Genomic DNA, 18,215 nt, shown 5'->3' with positions numbered 1-18,215 from the left:
CTCATCGTCCTCTTGAAACCCCATAGAGAATCTATGGGGTATTAAGGTCAGGTGAATTTGCTGGCCAATCAAGCACAGTGATACTGTTGTTTTTAAACCAGGTATTGTTACTTTTGGCAGTGTGGATAGGTGCCAAGTCCTGCTGGAGAATGAAATTTCCATCTCCAAAAAGCTTGTTGGCAGAGGGAAGCTTGAATAGCTCTAAAATTTCCTGGTAGACGGCTGCGCTGACTTTGGTCTTGATAAAACACAGTGGACCTACACCAGCAGATGACATGGCTCCCCAAACCATCACTGATTGTGGAAACTTCACACTAGACCTCAAGCTGCTTGGATTGTGGCCTCTTCACTCTTCCTCCAGACTTTGGGACCTTGATTTCCAAATGAAATGCCAAATTTACTTTCATCTGAAAACAACACCTTGGACCACTGATCAACAGTCCAGGTCTTTTTCTCCTTGGCCCAGTTAAGACGCCTCTGTCTATTGGTCATGAGTGGCTTGACACAAGGAATACAACACTTGTAGCCCATGTCCTGGATACGTCTGTGTGTGGTGGCTCTTGAAGCAATGACTCCAGCAGCAGTCCACTCCTTGTGAATCTCCCCCAAATTTTTGTATGGCCTTTTCTTAACAATCCTTCCAAGGCTGTGGTTATCCCAGTTGCTTGTGCACTTTTTCCTTCCACTCAACTTTCCATTAATATGCTTGGATACAGCACTCTGTGAATAGCCATCTTTTTTAGCCATGACCTTTTGTGGCTTACCCTCCTTGTGGAGTGTGTCAATGACTACTGACTAGACAGATGTCCATAAGGCAGTCTTCCCATGATTGTGGAACCTACTGAAACAGACTAAGGGACATTTATAAATGCTTAGGAAGCCTTTGCAGGTGTTTTTTGTTAATTATTCTAAATTACTAAGCTAATCATTTTTGTGTTTTCATTGGCTGCAAGCCATAATCAACATTAACAGAAATAAACACTTGATCTAGATCACTCTGTAATGACTCTATATAATGAGTTTCACTTTTTGTATTGAAGAACTGAAATGAATTAAATTTTCGATGATATTCTAATTTTGTGAGTAGCACCTGTAGATTCAAAGTTGACTGTCGCTCCTGCTGCACAGGTTTCCATCACAAGTCTAATATTTCCCTAGTGTTCAGCTATTTATAGTTTTGGCAAGTGTCACATGTCTAACATTTGGATATAGATCTGGTATGACTGGTTAAGCAGCTTTCATATCTCTCCCCACAGCACAAAGCTGCCCAAATAATTACCGTGTATTTCTATTCAAACGTACCTAATATGTCCAGCAATGGACTTTCCTGATTTGTACAAAACATCCCTTGATGGCTCATTTTCTCTATGAAGTATGACCCCAATCTCCTAAGATGAATGTACTTTTATTTAAAGCAGACCAATCACTTGCAATAAATATTTTACCACCTGGTTTAAATTCCTAAATTCCTGTTCTCCTGAACCCCAATTGTTTACTTTTTTGTTCCGGTGCCTCTCTGTTCCTGAGATATCATATAACTCCTTCTTTCCTTCTATAGAAATCGAGTTTTCTTAGTCAACTGTTAGGGGTCCTCATAAGACTCCACTAAGGAAGCGTTAAGAATCACACCCACTTGGCTATCACGGCTATATTTATGTACAGGCAAGATGGGGTCATATCTCAGGAACTAAGAAAAATCAATTGCAGAGTCAGGAGAACATCAGCATTTACACCAGGTAAAAAATTACCATATTTTTCGGACTATAAGATGCACCTAGGTTTTAGAGGAGGAAAATAGAAAAAAAGTGTAAGCAAAAAATGTGGTCCTGATGCCCTGTTAATGGGGAGGGGGTATGCTGCTGACACTCTGTTATAGGGGTAATGTCCCCCTATTCTTTTAATATCCCCCATCCTAGTATATATGCCCCCCCTCCTTCCTGTTATACATGGCCCTCATCCCTCTTCCTGTTATGTATGGCACCCTTCATCCCTTATCCTGGTATGCTTGGCAGCCTTTATCCTGGTATGTATTGTCCCCTTTCATCCCTCATTCTGGTATGCGTGTGGCACCCTTTCATCCTTCATTCTGGTTTGCGTGTGGCACCTCTTGATCCTCCTCACGCACGCAATATGCAAAAAATAAACCATTATACTCCCCTCCTCTCTGCTCTAGCACTGCGTCCTGCTCTGCTGCCAACAGGGAGATCACTGTGTGAGCCGCGCTTGGCGTAACTGCCAACTCACACTGTGAAATGCTGTGCCAGAATATTCACTGCTCCCCACGTCGGGACTGTGTGCGTGGGGAGCAGTGACCATTCACTTTCCAAAGCGCGCACACTGTACCCGCAGTGCGGCTCCTGCTGCAGCCGGCGGTCACGTGTGCCCAATATTAAAGACGATGAATATTCACTACAACCCACTCCCATGTGAGTGGGTTGTAGTGAATATTCATGGTCTTTAATAGCGGGCACACAGACTGCAGCGCTGGAGCAGAGAGAAGGTGGGTATAATTGTTGTTTTTTTTTTGTGCAACATGATGAGGATCAGGGGGTGCCAAGCATACAAGGATGAGGGATGCAGGGTGCCATACATACCAGGAGCCGCGCTGCAAGTATAGTGTGCGCGCTATTAAGGAAAGTGAATATTCATTTTCTTTAGCAGCGGGCACAGTGTAGGATGCAGCAGCGGGCTACTGCCTCCTGTGCCCCGCTCCTTTGCCGCTGCAGCAAAATTTTGAAGGAAAAAAGTGCGTCTAAGGCTATTTGCCCACGATGCAGAAATGCTCAGGATTTTTTCCTGAGCGTGTCTGCATCTCCCTGGCAGAAAAAACGCATGTGGATTGTGCATGTGGATTGTGCATGTGGATTGTGCATGTGCATGTGGATTGTGCATGCGTTTTTCCTGCCAGGGACATGCGGATGTGAAGCGTTCTTCACATGCATTTCCACATGCGGGTTGACAAGCGCTTTCCAAGCGATTTTAGCATCACTTGGAAAGTGCTTGTCAACTTGGTCACACTATATAAATCCATGCAAACGGCATAGATTTATATAGTGTGACCTTAAAGAATGGTTAAAAATAAAAAAATCTATGCTTACCTTCTGATGGCCCCTGCAGTTTTGCTTCGTTCCGTCCTGGCTTGCCAGCAGATCACGGTACACTGCACTGAAGGACCTGCCGTCACATGACTATGACGTCAGCGCAGGTCTTTCACTCCACCGCTATCTGCCGGCAAGGGAGGACAAGCGCAGCGGGGGCCATCAGAAGGTAAATATCATATTTATTTTTTATTTTATTCTTTTTTTTTTTTTTTTTTTTTTTTTTTTTTTTACAGGTTCTATGGTACCCGGGTCCAGAGCAGTCTCCTGTCCTCCAGACCCGGGTACCGTCCGCACATTGAAACGCTTGGATTCGGCATCTACATATGCAGTGATGCGTAATCCAAGCGTTCCAATGCAAGTCAATGGCAGCGAAAACGCAGCACTTCGGCAAAATAATTGGTAGCGCTGCGTTTTTTTCTGCAATGATAATCCGCAGTGGAAATTTCCGCAGCATGTGCACAGCACATGCGGATTATCATTGGGGATCATGGCAGACCTTCTACCAAGCGTTTAAGTGTTTCTGCAGCATTTTTGCCGCTGCGGAAACGCTTAAAAAACGCATCGTGGGCACACAGCCTTATAGTCTGAAAAATACATATTTATGGCGAGTGACGGGTCCTCGTTAATGTGGTGTAGCCGGAGGCCTGTGCCCCGGGTACTGGGTTCTGACAAGCAAGTACATTTAGATACAGGCCTAGTGTCTGAACTGAATCTGATCCAGTGAAGAAGTACTTAGAACAGTGCAGACCTGCTTGCTTTATTATTACTAGCTGTTTACCTACTTGTGTAATGTCTCTTTTCTGTCCATTCTGTGGCTATAGGTGAGGTAAAATTTCAATGACATCATGCGAAAGGTGCTGACTGTTTTGAAGCCGCCACAAAACAGAGAGACAGAACCCATGTTGAACGGTCAAGGAAATGGGAGTCCTCCACCTTACATCAGTATTAACAGCAATGATGCCTCCACGTCCTGTAATTCTGTAGAAGAGACTGCTTCAGTCACCTGCCCTACCTGCAGAGGAACAGGCAGGATACCCAGAGGTACAGCGGGGAGAAACTATTCAGATATGTCATGAAATATGGAGGCACCCAATATAAATGAGCCCTACTGTTAATAGTATTGAAATTTTAATTGTTTAATCTATTACACTCCTTTCTACTTCTACTCTTTTTAGGCCAGGAAAAGGAGTTAGTCGCTCTAATCCCATACAGTGACCAGCGCCTGAAGCCACGAAGAACGTAAATATCACATTTATTTATTTATTTTTATTTCTTATGTGGGGTGTTCATTCATCGCCTCATTCTTCTCCTCTTAAAATATTTTGCTTAAGAGTTAACTAATATTGAATATGGGTAATAATTGTCTCATCGCTGTGTTTCCCACTGCAAAGACTGCTGTGGTCGCAAGAAGTGGGCTTCCATGTACCACTTTTGAATTAAATGATGGTGACAAATTAGCACTGCCTTTACATTCAAAGAGGTCAATTCATCAAGACCAGCTTTGTTCACGCTGATCTTGATGAGGCGTAGTGTCATGAATTGAACGAGCGGCAGTCGCTATGTCTGTCCTACCCCAGTTCCACCCATTTCGGCAGAAGTGTGAGAAAGTATTGTGAAGATGCCAGAAATCGCAAACCTTAGGTGCAGCTCCCAGTTGTGCCTAAACTTTGCGACTTTTTAAAGCTTTTACGCCAGAGTTCTTACGTGAAAGCTTTGAATCTGGCCCAAATTGTATATGATTGGAAAAGCTAGCCATTCAGTCCTGAACCATCTACATACAAGCTGCATGGAGCAGCAGAGCACATGCACAACACATTTTTCTTAATGTGTAAATGAGCTGTTAAAGGGGTTGTCCAGGCTTTGGTTTCAAGTCTGCAGTCACTTTATGGAAGTGTAGACTTGTTAATCCTCCCAGCGGGTAGGCAATTTGCATACATGTGGTCACGTGCTGACTGGACTTGCATGGCGTCGCTCAATACAAGTGAATTGAACGAGGCCGGATACGTCTAGTTGGAATGTTCCAGGATATACGCAAATCGCATCATAGCGGTCACATGACCGCCAGCACCAGAGAATTCTGACAGCGCACACTGTGATGATTCACAAATCTTGAGCCCCAAGCCTAGACAACTACTTTAAGATCTATTGGCCGGAAAATCTGCCTCCAGATCGTATTTTAAATAAAAGGGGGTGTTACCAGTGTGAGACATGTACAGTCTGCTTTCCTAATCTACATGCCTCATACTGATAACGCTCCTGACATTTAAAATAGGCTGTGGAAGCCCGTTCTCAAGAAGATCTGTGTCCGGCCCATAAATCTTAATAGCTAATCTAGATATTTAAAAAGCAAAAAAAAGTGAATAACTGGAATAAAACATTAAATCGCAGCTATCAAGGTATCATTTTATTCAATGTTCTATGACCTGCATGTCAATTTAGATAGCTTAGGAGGGTTGATCCTACTGTCAGATACCCTTTAAACAAGGCACACAGCACCTTCCTTGCTCTTGTGAATCAGTCACTTATGTACCGAGGATTGTTAATAAGTTGATTGTGAGACAATCCATTTAAAGTAATATTTTTCATTTATATTTATATTGGTCAGATCTTTGTTTTTCTGATTCAGCACTCAAAATAACTAGTATAATTTTGATTAGAGTTACCATGTTGCTGTGCCATTAGGAGTTTGCCGCTTACTGACTTATCGTTGAGTTTTGCTGTATAATAACTAATGGGCATTTTTCTTGCTTTTAACTTTATTTCCAGGAAGTTATATGTGGCTCTTGCTGTTTCCTGTTGCATTTTCATCTTCTTCCTTGTCGTATTCTTTCTGTATCCCCGCTCTGTAACGTTGTACCACGCTGGCGTGAATTCTTCCGTGGTTACCTATGACACCGCCAGTTTAACTGTGACTCTACATACAACAGTAAGTGTTATAGGTAGATGTATTTTGCTAATCTTTAATTGCGTGAAACGATTAACAATGGGAATGGTTTTTGAAAACTGGGAGACATAGCCATGAACAGAAATGGTGAAATCTTGCATGCAGAATTTTGAACAATGACCTCTAAAAATCATTATGCATGCTCTAAATATGAGATCCAGTGTAACCTGGACAACCCATTTTTAAATGCTGTAATACCTTTTAAGTAAAATAAAAAAAAAAAAAAAGTATACTCCCCTCCTGCACCATTTATCGATGATAGTATGGGGTTCCCCTCCGCTAGTGTGATAGTATGTCACATGAGTACTGCAGCCATTCAAGTGCCGCAAATGGGCTACTTCACTCACATTTCTCTTAGACTAAAATCTGACGTCTGGGTGAGGTGGAAGCGCTGCATTCCATTAGTGGCTGCTGATTGGCTGCAATGCTCACATAACAGAACAGTGTCACTCAAGTCCGACAATACTTGTAAGGTGCCACTGCGGGAGGTGAGTGAAAGGGTGTTTTTATAGTCTACATAATGGGACTACAGCATTTTAAGAAGAGGTTGTCTAAGTAGTGGCACCTTTTATGAAGCCAGCAACTGGGTACCTTGGATGGTCAGTCCTTTTTTTGCCTTTTCACTCCTGCCCTCCCACCATCCAAAGCATGGTGTATTGCATGGGGTCTGGACCTCCAGACGGGTAAAACCTCATGCTCCCCAGGGAAGACTAGCTTTTAATCCTACTCCATCCTGGCAGCCAGGCGACAAGGCCTCTAAGTCCAAGGCAACAGAGGGTCCACTCTGTGATGGACTACCCCTCCTCGGGGTCTTCTCTCAGATGAGCAGTCATCTCCTTTTCTTCCAGGACTAATGACTGGGGCAGTCGGTAATGTCTGGATCAGAGAAGTAATTTCCATCGGATTCACTCTCCCACACAACTTTGTTTTGTGCTTTTTTTTTAATATAAATATCTCATCCCAGGACTTGGGTCAATGTGCCGGTCCCACCTTCAATGGTTTCTACTTGAATCTTTTCGTCATACCCAAGAAAGAGGTTTCAGGACCTAAGGCTACTAAACAGAATAATCTGAGTGCATCACTCAATGATAGTCTCTGTGCTTTGTCATTGTGTCCATGGAACTCTGGGATTTTTTGTCTTCAGTGGACATTTGCAATACCTACTTCTACATTCTTCACCCCAGTCATGGCAGTGCTTCAAACCAGAGAATTTGTGGTTATTCTGTACCTGGATGACATTCTCATCAAGGCTCCTTCCTGCTCAGAGATTCTACAAATTTGTCTTAAACACTCTGACTCGCTTCGGGCCTTAACAAGGCAAAGTCATCTGTGTTCCCAGCGCAATGCCTGCTTTTTCTGGGGAAATTCAACACCATTCAGGGGAAAGTCTTTCTCCCAGAGGAGAAGGGAACATCTCTTCAATCCGGCATTCGGTCTTTTAGTGGACCATTGTGAAACCCCTTCCGGTTCTGCGTGAACTTCCTAGGCAAGATGGTGGGAACTTTCAAGGCTATTCTTTTTGCGCTGTTTCATTCCAGATCTTTGTAGAGGTCCCTTTTTGTCTTGTTGAAACACGTCCAGTCTCTCCTTGGATTGGCCAGTCCGTCCATCTTTCCTCATCCCACAGATCATTAACATCGCCACTGTTTGTATTGTGGACACTCCTTCCCTATCCAGTGGCTGGTTCTGACGGTGGACGCATACTTCCTCAGATGGTGAGTGGTTTTCTGTCAGTTCCTCCATACAGGGCTTTTGGAAGAGACAGGAGAGGCTTATTCCAATCAATGTATAGCCATACGCCTTTCGCTTATTCTTCGGCAGCATCTGGTTTCGTGTCTCTCTAGATGCAGTCTGACAATGCAATTACGGTGGCATACATCAACCATTGGGGTGGAACTCTATCAGCAATGGCATAGGTCACAAGAATTCTGAGTTGGGAAGAGAGCAAAGTGTTGATCTCATCAATCCACAAACCCAGATTGGACAATTGGGCCGCAGATTTTTTTAAAGCACCACTCCAGCGTGTTTTTTTTATTTATTTTCTTTTTTTATTTCACCGCTGAAGTGGTGCTGAAAATGCAAGTCCCCTGTCTGATACTCTCCTTTTGCCTTTTTCATTGTTCTGGCTCTCAGACTTCCATTGAGAGCTTGTGACGAAGCTTCTGACTTCCAGCCAGTCAGAAGCTGCGCTCCTAAGATGACGGCGCCAAAACTGGTGAAGACGCCGGAGGATGAGTATATGACCGGGGGCAGGGGACTTGCATTTAAAGCACCACTCCAGTGGTGGAAAAAATGCCAGCTAGAGTGGTGCTTTAAGCTGCAAGTGGTTATCTGCAAGAGAGGTTGCTTCATCCAGAGGTCTTCAGCCAGATTTGTCTTCGTTAGGACACACCAGATGTCAATTTAATGTCATCCAGACTAAACGTGAGGTGCAGAGGTTTGTGAGCAGGACTCGTGATCCTCTTCCAGCGCCGGCTGACACATTGGCATTCTCTTGGTCACAGTTCTCCCTCCTGTACCGGTTTCCATCTCTGCCTCTTCTACCCAGGCTTCTCGAGAATATTAAATCAGCCATTAAGTGCGGAGAAAGATGCGGGCTCAGGTGCGCAGCCCACATCAAAGGCAGGGACACGGCCAAGACGTAAATAATAAGTCATCTGTCGTGAAGGGGTTAAAATTCAGGATTAGGGCAGGAGTTGGGAGCAAACATGTATGTCTTGCTGCAAGTTTTCCTGAAACTGGAGCTACAGTGCTCCGTAGAACTTTGTCACCAACTGTCATCTCCTATCTCAGTAATGGGAAAGCCTGACTTCACTGAATACAGATTTTACCCATGAATTGAGAATGATCAACCCAGGAGAGAATAATAAGAGATATTAGAAGGTTTTTTTAATTTCATCTGTACTACTGATTTCTGAAATAAAAATTTTAAATTAAAGAGCAAAAGGGTAGGGGAGCAGTTGCTACAGGGAGCCGAGAGCAGTACATCCTCTTACTAAATTTTGTATTTATAGGAGCCCCCAAATCAAACTTAATTTCCTCGCTAACTGTACTGCTAAAGCACTATAAAAAGTATGCTTAAAAGCTTGTATACTTTTCATATTTAGCTTTATCAGCATTTTTGTCAAAACTATTATAAGCTGTTGAGACTGTTTAAAGGAAATTTGCCATCAAAAAATGACCCGTTATTTAAATAAAAATTTTTTGCTAAAAATACTTTTGTAGTTTTTTTTTTTTTTTTTTGTCGTATCAAAATCTATAGTAGAAAAAAAGATTAGAAATGGTGTGTTCACACTGGTCACTGGGAGACTTTTAGATTTTTAGACTTGTGCTTCTGGTTCTTTCTTTCAAGAAGTAATGCATGCGCATTAGCAAAAAACACTATTAGAAAGGGAGCAGGGTCAGCTGTGACCTCGCCTATTGTGAATAATAAATGGTGTTATTAGCTATGTATAGAGGGGATACTTGCCATTGTAAACCTGTCTGTGATGCTAATGAGAATTTTGAAATGTCAGCTGTGCAGAACATGAAGTCTGTGTCTTAAATGGCCCTGGTGGCCAGTGTGAACATTGCAAGATTTTGTTATGAATTTTTTTTTTTTTTAAATACATTTAATACAGAAACCTGTTTTTAAACCAGTTGTTTTCTGAGCCTACATTACCTCTAAGCGCTGCTGTTTCATCATTTGTTTTTCATACATTATGGCAGGGCACTAAAATACAGGCCCATTATCTTGAATGGAGCAGGGTTTCAGTTCTGTGTAAAGGGTCTGGCCAGAGAAAACTGCATATTCTTGTTCTCCCAATTGACATGTTCCAAAAGTCAAATTCCCAAATATAACGTTATTTAGGTACCATTATGAAAATATTTGAGTCTATTTGATATTATTTGAATGAAACTGGCAGTTCCATAAATGTATAATCCTATTGAGATAGAAGACCCATCAATTGCTTTAAAAGGAAAAAAAACCTGGCATATGCTGATCAATGTTAGTCCAGCTGGTTAGTTGATATGGGAAATGCATCAATGGACTGCGTATTCATGACTAAATATCTATAGATGTGCTTTGAGTGACGCGGGCTCATACAGCAGCCCAGAATTGGCAGTTTTCGGACTGCATTGCCAAGGCCCCAATAGTGATGTTGATTTTGTGTACCCATTGTTCAGCCACCTGCTCCTTGTTCACAAATTTGAGTATTCTTCTATATATTAATAGACTGGGTAGCTTTTAAATTAATGGTGAGCTGCTGCCCATGTGTACATTTTATATTATGTGTACTGCTTTATGCAGGGGTTGGGGGTTCACCGAGGGATTCACGTGTTCCCATGTGGGGCAGTCCTAGCCTGGTGGTGTCTATGCTCTGCTCAGTTACAGTTCTGCTCATCATTATTGGCACCCATGAAGTACATAATGTAGAATATCTCCTGAAAAAATGAAAGCGGTGAAACCGTTTTTTGTATAGAGCACTCATGTTAAATACAAAACAGCAAATGATAAACAATATAAAAAAAAACAAAACAAAACAATGGTAGGGAAAAAATAGAAAAACCTAAAGCTTGCTGTGTCACTGATATTGGCATCCTTTACATTAATTTAGTATGGAAACACATTTTGACTCGCCTGTGGTAAATAACAGAAGAAATTCACCTGTGATTCTGTGCCTATGTGACATGAATTGGCCAATGAATGATGACTTCAGTGTTTTAAAAAGCCACATGGTAGGCCCTGTTCCTTTGTTACAGTGGTGAAAACAAAGGAGCTGTCTGAGGACATCAGAACTGCTATTTGCAAACAAGACTTCCAAAGATTTCAACAGTGCGCAATATTAAGAAGTTTGCAAAGCATGGAACCCTCAAGAACCTCCCTGGAGAAAGAGGAAAATTGACGAGACGTCTTCCAAGGTTGGTGCGAGTGGTGGAAAAAAACACCACGTCAAACATCCAAAGACCTGAAAACCAACCTGGAACAGTCTGGGGTCATGTTTTCAACAAATACCATACGCCGCACACTAAACCAAGCAGAGCTTTATGGGCTAAGGCCAAGGAAGAAACCATTGCTGAAGAAAAGACCTAAAAAGGAACGAATGATCTTTGCCAAAGAGTATCTTGACAAACCATAATCCTTCTGGGAAAATGTTCTGTGGACTGATGAAACAAAAATAGAGCTTTTTGGCAATGCAAAATACCAGTTTGTTTACAGACGGCGCAATGACGCTTATAAGGAAAAGAATACCTTACCAACAGTTAAGCATGGTGGAGGATCCATAATGCTGTGGGGTTGCACCTGGTACGGGAGGCCTTGACCGTATCACAGGAATCGTGAAATCGGAGAATTATCAAGAGATTTTAGAGTGAAATGTCCTACCCAGTGTAAGAAAACTTGGTTTGAGTTGAAGATCATGGGTCCCTCAGCAAGACAATGACCCCAAGCACACATCCAATAGTACACAGGAATGGTTGAAAAAGAAATAATGGACTGTTTTTTAAAATGGCCAGCAATGAGTCCTGACCTCAATCCCAGTAAAAATCGTTGGGGTGAGCTGAAATCTGCCATTGGGAAAAAGAACCCTGCAAATATTCAAGCGCTTGAATAAATTGGAAAGGAAGAGTGGGATAAAATTCCAGCTGAGAAGTGCAAGAAGCTTATAGATGGCTACAAGAAACCTTTTGGAAGCTGACAGTAATGTCAAAGAATGTGCAACCAAGTATTAATTAGGGGTGCCTTTATTGCTGCACATGCTGTTTATTCTGTTTCTTAGAAATTGCAACGCAATATGGAAGATGAAAAACAATGTTTTATTTTATTGTTGTATTACTTTGGACCACTAACTAAAAAATCCTGAGGACATAACTTTGGTACACTTTCATTTTATTTCTGAAGCTATTGTCCAGTTTATGGAAAAAAATGAAGGGATTCCAATAATGGTTAGCAGCACTGTAGGACAATAACTGAAAGTTCTTGTGATGGAGAAAACCAGGTTCTCTGGCTTTATTGGACCTGTGCAAAATTGCCATGTTCTGTAATTCATTTTTTTTTTTTTTTACTTTTACAGAATAAATTGAACATAAGCAATAACAACCTGTTTGGGATTGAAATTTTGAGTCTCAACGTGGAGGTTCTTCACATATCTGTTGTAGTTGGAACGCTTACCTTGAAGGAGGTTAAAAAGATTGGTCCATTAACCACTGAACAGGTAATTGCATATTCTTATAAGACAAGGGCTACATGATGACTGTAGTCGTGCAACCAAAAAGTGTTTTGTCTACGGCTTGCTAGTGCCTTGAAGTTGCATGGCTTTTTCCTGGTGCTATTTTGGCTGCCAGTCACTTGCCATTTCGGATTTGCAACACGCATTAGAATAAACATGTCGTGTAGTAAGTGAGTTACATGAAACTTGCATTAGTCTATACTGGAAGCCATTTGCGAGCTGTGACCAAACATTCAGCAGGTTGATTTTTTTTATTTTTTTTGAAGGCTGTCATGTTGCTGGTGTATCACGTTGCATCTAGTAACATGACCACATCCTCAGTCATTACATCTGGCTGTTGTGGGATAAAAGTAAGGGAATACTTGGGCTAACGCAGATTGGAAGATTTTGGTACATTGTCATTGCCAGGTAGCCAGCCATGGCTCCTAGTTACAGTTGAAAAAAGACAAACATCCAAGTTCAGCAGAAGGATGGGAAGGGTAAAAGGAAGGGCTATATGTACAGCCACAATGCATGATGTGGTCTCCTTCAAAACAGCTAATCTTACCCTTGTGATTCCAATTGTCAATCCAATAGACTAAACATTCTGAGAAGAACTTTAGGCATTTCCTCCTAAGATCCTCCATGACCCTTATCAGTTTTGTGGCTCTCCTTTGTACTACTTCTAGCTCGAGGGAATCTTTTCTATGAACTGGTGCTCAGAACTGAACTGCTTATTCCAGATGAGGCCACACTAATAAATCGTAAATTGGTAGTTTTAGGTCCCAGCTCTGAGTTTGCACCTCTTTTAATTCTTGACCATTTCCTGCTGGCTTTAGGAGCAGCCGATTGACATTGCATTCTGTGATTTAGTTTGACACCATGAAAGAAATGGATGCATAACTAAATATACCAGCAACTAGGGTGCTACCACTGCAAAGAACCAATAATGATGAGAAAGCGGGAGAAAAGCAGTACAGAAAAGGTGCACACTCAGAGATGCAAATCAATAATTTTTATTATTAAACACCATGTAACTCCACGATGAAAAGCATGACCAATTGAATTATGGAGTTACATGGTGTTAAATCACCTAAATCACATCCATAATTATGATCTACAACTACACCCAGATCCTTCTCTAAAAGGGACTCTCCTGTTTTTTCTCCCCCTAGAACATATGATGCCTGTGTGACTCCTCTACTCAGAGAAGCCCGTGTGTTACCCTGGGTGTTGGGGGACTCTGTGTCGGGCCCTATGATGGAGAGGTGGGATGCAGCCGTGGCCCGGGCCCGACCCGTGCTCAGGGCCGTCACATTAGAAAGAGATGGTGTGGGCTTGTCCGGGTTGAGTGGCTGATTAACGACTAAGCTACCTGTGGTGCTTGGTGAAGGGTCACCAGCGCCGCTACAGTCCGCTGAGGCCCGGTGTCATGGCGGCTAAAGTTCTCACCGCTCCCCACAGGCGGAGCGAGGCCTCAGGGCAGAGGGACAGGAGGATGGGGGTAGTAGTAGAGGAAGACGGGCGCCGCGTATCGCGGTGTGGCGCAGAATAAACAGTCCGGAGGCCATAGGGGTGAACTTCCAAGGCTTTACTCACTTTAGAGATGGCAGAAGGAAGGCGACTCCCTGCTCCTCACGGAGTCCTGCGGTCACCAGGGACGGGGGTCCGACAACCTCCGAGTAAGTCCAGCATTCAATCGAGACCTTACACCAGAGTGTTCCTGAACTACAGACCAAATCCCTTCCTGTCCGTGTGTGTGCAAATAGGCCGGGTCTCCCTCTGAGCTCCTCTCAGAACAAGGGTACGGGTGGCAATTCCTCTCCATCCGATACCTGGTGGGATCCTCTGGGCATAACCAGGCTTTCCCGACCAGGACATGGAGTAGCAAGGTCGGGTGTCGGGGGCCGGTACCCCTCTTGCAGCCGGAGTCCCTCTGAATATATCAGGTTGGCGTGGACAGGTGGCGTATACCGCTCCGTCTGCATCCTGCCTGGGATCCATTTGCTGTGGAGCCACACTCTTAAGCTCCGGGCCTTCTTGATCCTGGTCCTTGGCCGGGTTGAGACATTCCTTGTCTGCAACCTACCTCTCGTCCAAAGGCTCGGGTACGAGGGCTGTGTCCCTTGCCGGTGCAGTCCCACAGAGGATCTGCGCTCCCGGAGGGAGGTCACATTAACACACAGTACATGACAGCACACAGCAACCAAGGCAGACTAGCCAGGTTGTGCCAAGATGCACCAAAGACTAGCAACAAGACCGCTTGACAGCCAGACTGCCAGAGACCAAGATCAAAGATGGCTTTCTATTAAATAAGAAATTTAAAGTGTAACTAACTTGTACGTCCTCCACCCTCACCCACTAACTGGTTCCTACCACTTTGTGTTCCTCAGTCTCCCTGTAACCAGGGGAGCAGCACCTAGTGCATACTAGCTCCCCCTGGTGGGAAGTGTGGTGTTGGATGCAAAAGGTTAGGTCACGACTATCACACTGGCCTTACCTCAGAGGAGGAACACTACACTCCATTAGAGAAGTGCAGCATTCCTGTGGCGGTCGAACCACCCTCAGGGGCGCCACACCTGCATATTATTAACGCCTTGTGCATAACTTTACATTTCCCCACATTGAACCTAATCTGCCAAGTACATGCCCAAACATGGCAGGTCTAGTCATGTAAAGTGAGTGCATTCTTTTAACGCCCTAATTGTGAAATCTTGGAGATCATATTGAGAAAAGGAAAGAACATGGTCTGAGGTTGGTTGCCATCTATTTTGGAGAATCTGAAAGGCTGTGGCGTACCGCCAATGGCGGCAGGCCACGCCACTGCAATGGGGCCCGTGAGCCGGGAGGGAACCAGTAGAGATAGGTAAGTGTTGGGAGGAGAGGCTGCGGCAGTGGAGGAGCGGTCACACCCTGTAGCTGCTGCTGCAGCTACGGCGTTTGCCTGCTCCTAAAGGGACACGAATATTCATTCTCGTAAGTAGCGGGCACGGAGGAGCGCTGAGCTGCAGCTCCTGCTGTCAGTGCCTGTTGCTAAAGAGAAAGTGTATTCACTCCTCTCCACACCCATAGTACCAGCATGGAGAAGTGTGAATGTGCCAGCAGCAGCAGCTCACCTCGGCGTCTGAGATCGTGCGCCGCTCAGATGCCGACATGAGCTGCTGGCTGACAGGACACAGCAGCGCTGGAGCAGAGGTGAGGAAGGAAGGTGAGTATAAGTGTTTATTATTTTATGTGTGCAGTGATTGGGGTCATACATACCAGGATTGGGGAGGCCACACATACCAGGATTGGGCGATGGGGGGAGGCCACACATATCAGGATTGGGCGATGGGGGGAGGCCACACATATCAGGATTGGGCGATGGGGGGAGGCCACACATACCAGGATGGGGGGGGGGGGGGGGCACACACATCAGGATTGGGCGATTGGGGGGGAGGCTTTACAAATCAGGATTGGGGGGGAGGCCACACATACCAGGATTGGGGAAATTTACCAATAGCTGCTGCATTACCCACCCTAGGCTTATACTCAAGTCAATACGTTTTCCCAGTTGTTTGTGGTAAAATTAGAGGCCTCTGCTTATACTTGGCTTGGCTTATTTAAAATATGCGGTATTTTAAAATCTGTGAGTACGTGGTGCCCATAATACTGCAGGACTGTGGGGTGCATTATACTATATGGGGGCTGCATTTTACCCTATGGGGTGTGTAATATACTGTATGGAGGACTATGGGGAGTGCATTATATTCTATGGAGGACCATGGGAAGTTCATTATACTATATGGAGGACCATGGGAAGTTCATTATACTATATGGAGGATTATGGGGGAAGTTCATTATATGATATGGAGGACCATGTGAAGTTCATTATACTATATGGAGGATTATGGGGAAGTTCATTATACTATATGGAGGATTATGGGGAAGTTCATTATACTATATGGAGGATTATGGGGAAGTTCATTATACTATATGGAGGATTATGGGGAAGTTCATTATACTATATGGAGGACCATGGGAAGTTCATTATACTATATGGAGGACCATGGAAAGTTCATTATACTATATGGGGGAAGTTCATTATACTATATGGAGGATTATGGGGGAAGTTTATTATACGATATGGAGGATTATGGGGGAAGTTTATTATACGATATGGAGGATTATGGGGGAAGTTTATTATACTATATGGAGGAAGTTTATTATACTATATGGAGGATTATGGGGGAAGTTTATTATACTATATGGAGGATTATGGGGGAAGTTCATTATACTGTATGAAAGCAATTTATACATTGTGAAGGGTTGTATGGGGTCCATTATACTGTTTGGAGGGCTAGTGCGGGCCATTATACTGGGTTGGGGTCACCATACTTTGCCAGGGGAGTTGAAGTGGGGTACAATAGGGTCATTATACTGTGCATGTGGAGGAATGCACCATGGGGGTATCATACTGTGTTTGGGGGGCACTTTTGTTGGAATCACACTTTATGGGGCAATGAAAGAGGAATCTAGGACTTCAGCAGGAGGAAAATTACTATGTAAAGGCTGGGAAGTTGTGAGATCTGCTCTTCTGTGACACAGACAAATATTTTTTTTTTGGGGGGGGGGGCCCAATTAGAGCTTCTGATATGGGGCCCCATGACTTCTATGTATGCCCCTGCTGAAAGGGGTCATCCTATTTTCTTATTTTACTTTCTAAGGTGTTCAGAGTGGCAGTTCAGCAGCGTTCAAGTTGCTCTGATCCGTTGTTTGGGTTGGAGGTCCAGTACAATGGTAGTGGATTTGTAGTTTCAGCTTCATGCAGGAAACAGCACTCCTCCGCCTTTCACTTTGTAGCTCAAACCTGGGATTCTTTCAGACTGTACACTTCTTCAAAAGACATGCTAACCAAGTAAAAATGTAGGAATGTCTGTGCTGATGTCCCTTCGACAGGGCAGTGTTTTGGAGGCACTGCACCATGTGACCTATCAACGTTACTTCAGCAGAGCACTTCACAGCAAGCGCTGGCACAGTCATGCAACCAGTAGGCACTGCTCAGGATTGGGAGACCAAAACTAATTAAATGCATTTGTAAAATTTACTGACCGGCCACGTGGGACACAATGCCAAGGAAAACACTATAACAAGACCATCTCTATAACCCCTTACCAACATTAGACTTACTGGTACGCCCAATACTGGCTCCCTGATGTTGATGCGGATCCATTTCTTTGCCAGCAGATGATGGCTGTTATTCAGCCATCATCTGCCTCTAACAGCTGTGTGTGATATGGAGCTTCGCCTGCAGCTGTTAAATGCTGCTGTCAATCTGTGGCGATGACATTTACAGTGTGCCTCCCTGGGGGGGTGGCCTGTTCTACCCACATTGGCGCCCCCCCCCCCCCCTCTCCTGCAGATGATTTGGAATGCCAGCCGGGAGTCTGCTGAAGACCACTATGCCTGTCGTGCCATTACTCCTATGGAATCTTGCATGTGGCTGTGGTGTTCATAGGAGACTGTGAGTTTTCTATATACTGTGATATTGCTGTATACAGCCCAAATGATCAGATGATCGCAGGTTCAAGTCCCTTAAGGCAACTACAAGTATAATGAAAAGTAGAAGGTGAAAAAATGTGTGAATTTTCTGTTAAAAAAAGATGCAACACTTGGATGCTAGAATTCCTTGTCTTTGGGTTTTTTGGCTGCTGCTTATCAACCCAAAAATGGTGGTGAGAATGAAAATAATAATAAAGCATATACTACTGTGACTTAAAAATGAAAAAGTTTTGGCTCTTGGAAGAAGGGGAGGCAAAAACTATAAAGTAAAAAGAGCCATGCGCGAGTAAAGAGTGTACATTATGTTCAGGAACCTTTGGATGTGAAATAAAGTAGAGGACCGTTAAGTGGACTGTAACTTTCCATGGTTAACTCCAGTTGTTTTGTCTAACAGATCTTTTATACTGTGGAGAGTCAAGTCCAGGATGTCAGCACATAGTA

The 18,215-nt window shown here is 43.7% G+C and overlaps 1 protein-coding gene across 5 annotated transcripts in view; it reads left to right on the top strand.

Moving 5' to 3' along the window:
• TMEM106A (transmembrane protein 106A) overlaps nucleotides 1-18,215 on the top strand; it is a 48,448-nt gene that overhangs the window by 13,194 nt on the left and 17,039 nt on the right. For 4 of the 5 annotated variants that reach the window (XM_073683651.1, XM_073683650.1, XM_073683646.1 and 1 more), the window contains 5 exons: nucleotides 3,923-4,142; nucleotides 4,277-4,340; nucleotides 5,868-6,027; nucleotides 12,099-12,239; nucleotides 18,169-18,212. In XM_073683651.1, the coding sequence (XP_073539752.1) occupies nucleotides 3,947-4,142; nucleotides 4,277-4,340; nucleotides 5,868-6,027; nucleotides 12,099-12,239; nucleotides 18,169-18,212 (605 nt within the window). In that variant the 5' untranslated portion in view covers nucleotides 3,923-3,946. Of the gene's footprint in view, nucleotides 1-1,558; nucleotides 1,737-3,922; nucleotides 4,143-4,276; nucleotides 4,341-5,867; nucleotides 6,028-12,098; nucleotides 12,240-18,168; nucleotides 18,213-18,215 lie in introns of those variants that run through there. The other variant, XM_073683648.1, reaches the window with a different exon arrangement.

Source organism: Phyllobates terribilis, unplaced genomic scaffold (assembly GCF_046119375.1).
Source record: "Phyllobates terribilis strain yellow unplaced genomic scaffold, ASM4611937v1 Scaffold_5__5_contigs__length_657084704, whole genome shotgun sequence".
NCBI lineage: Eukaryota > Metazoa > Chordata > Amphibia > Anura > Dendrobatidae > Phyllobates > Phyllobates terribilis.
Note: the sequence above shows the minus strand (reverse complement) of the source record. Positions and strands in the feature narration are given on the sequence as shown.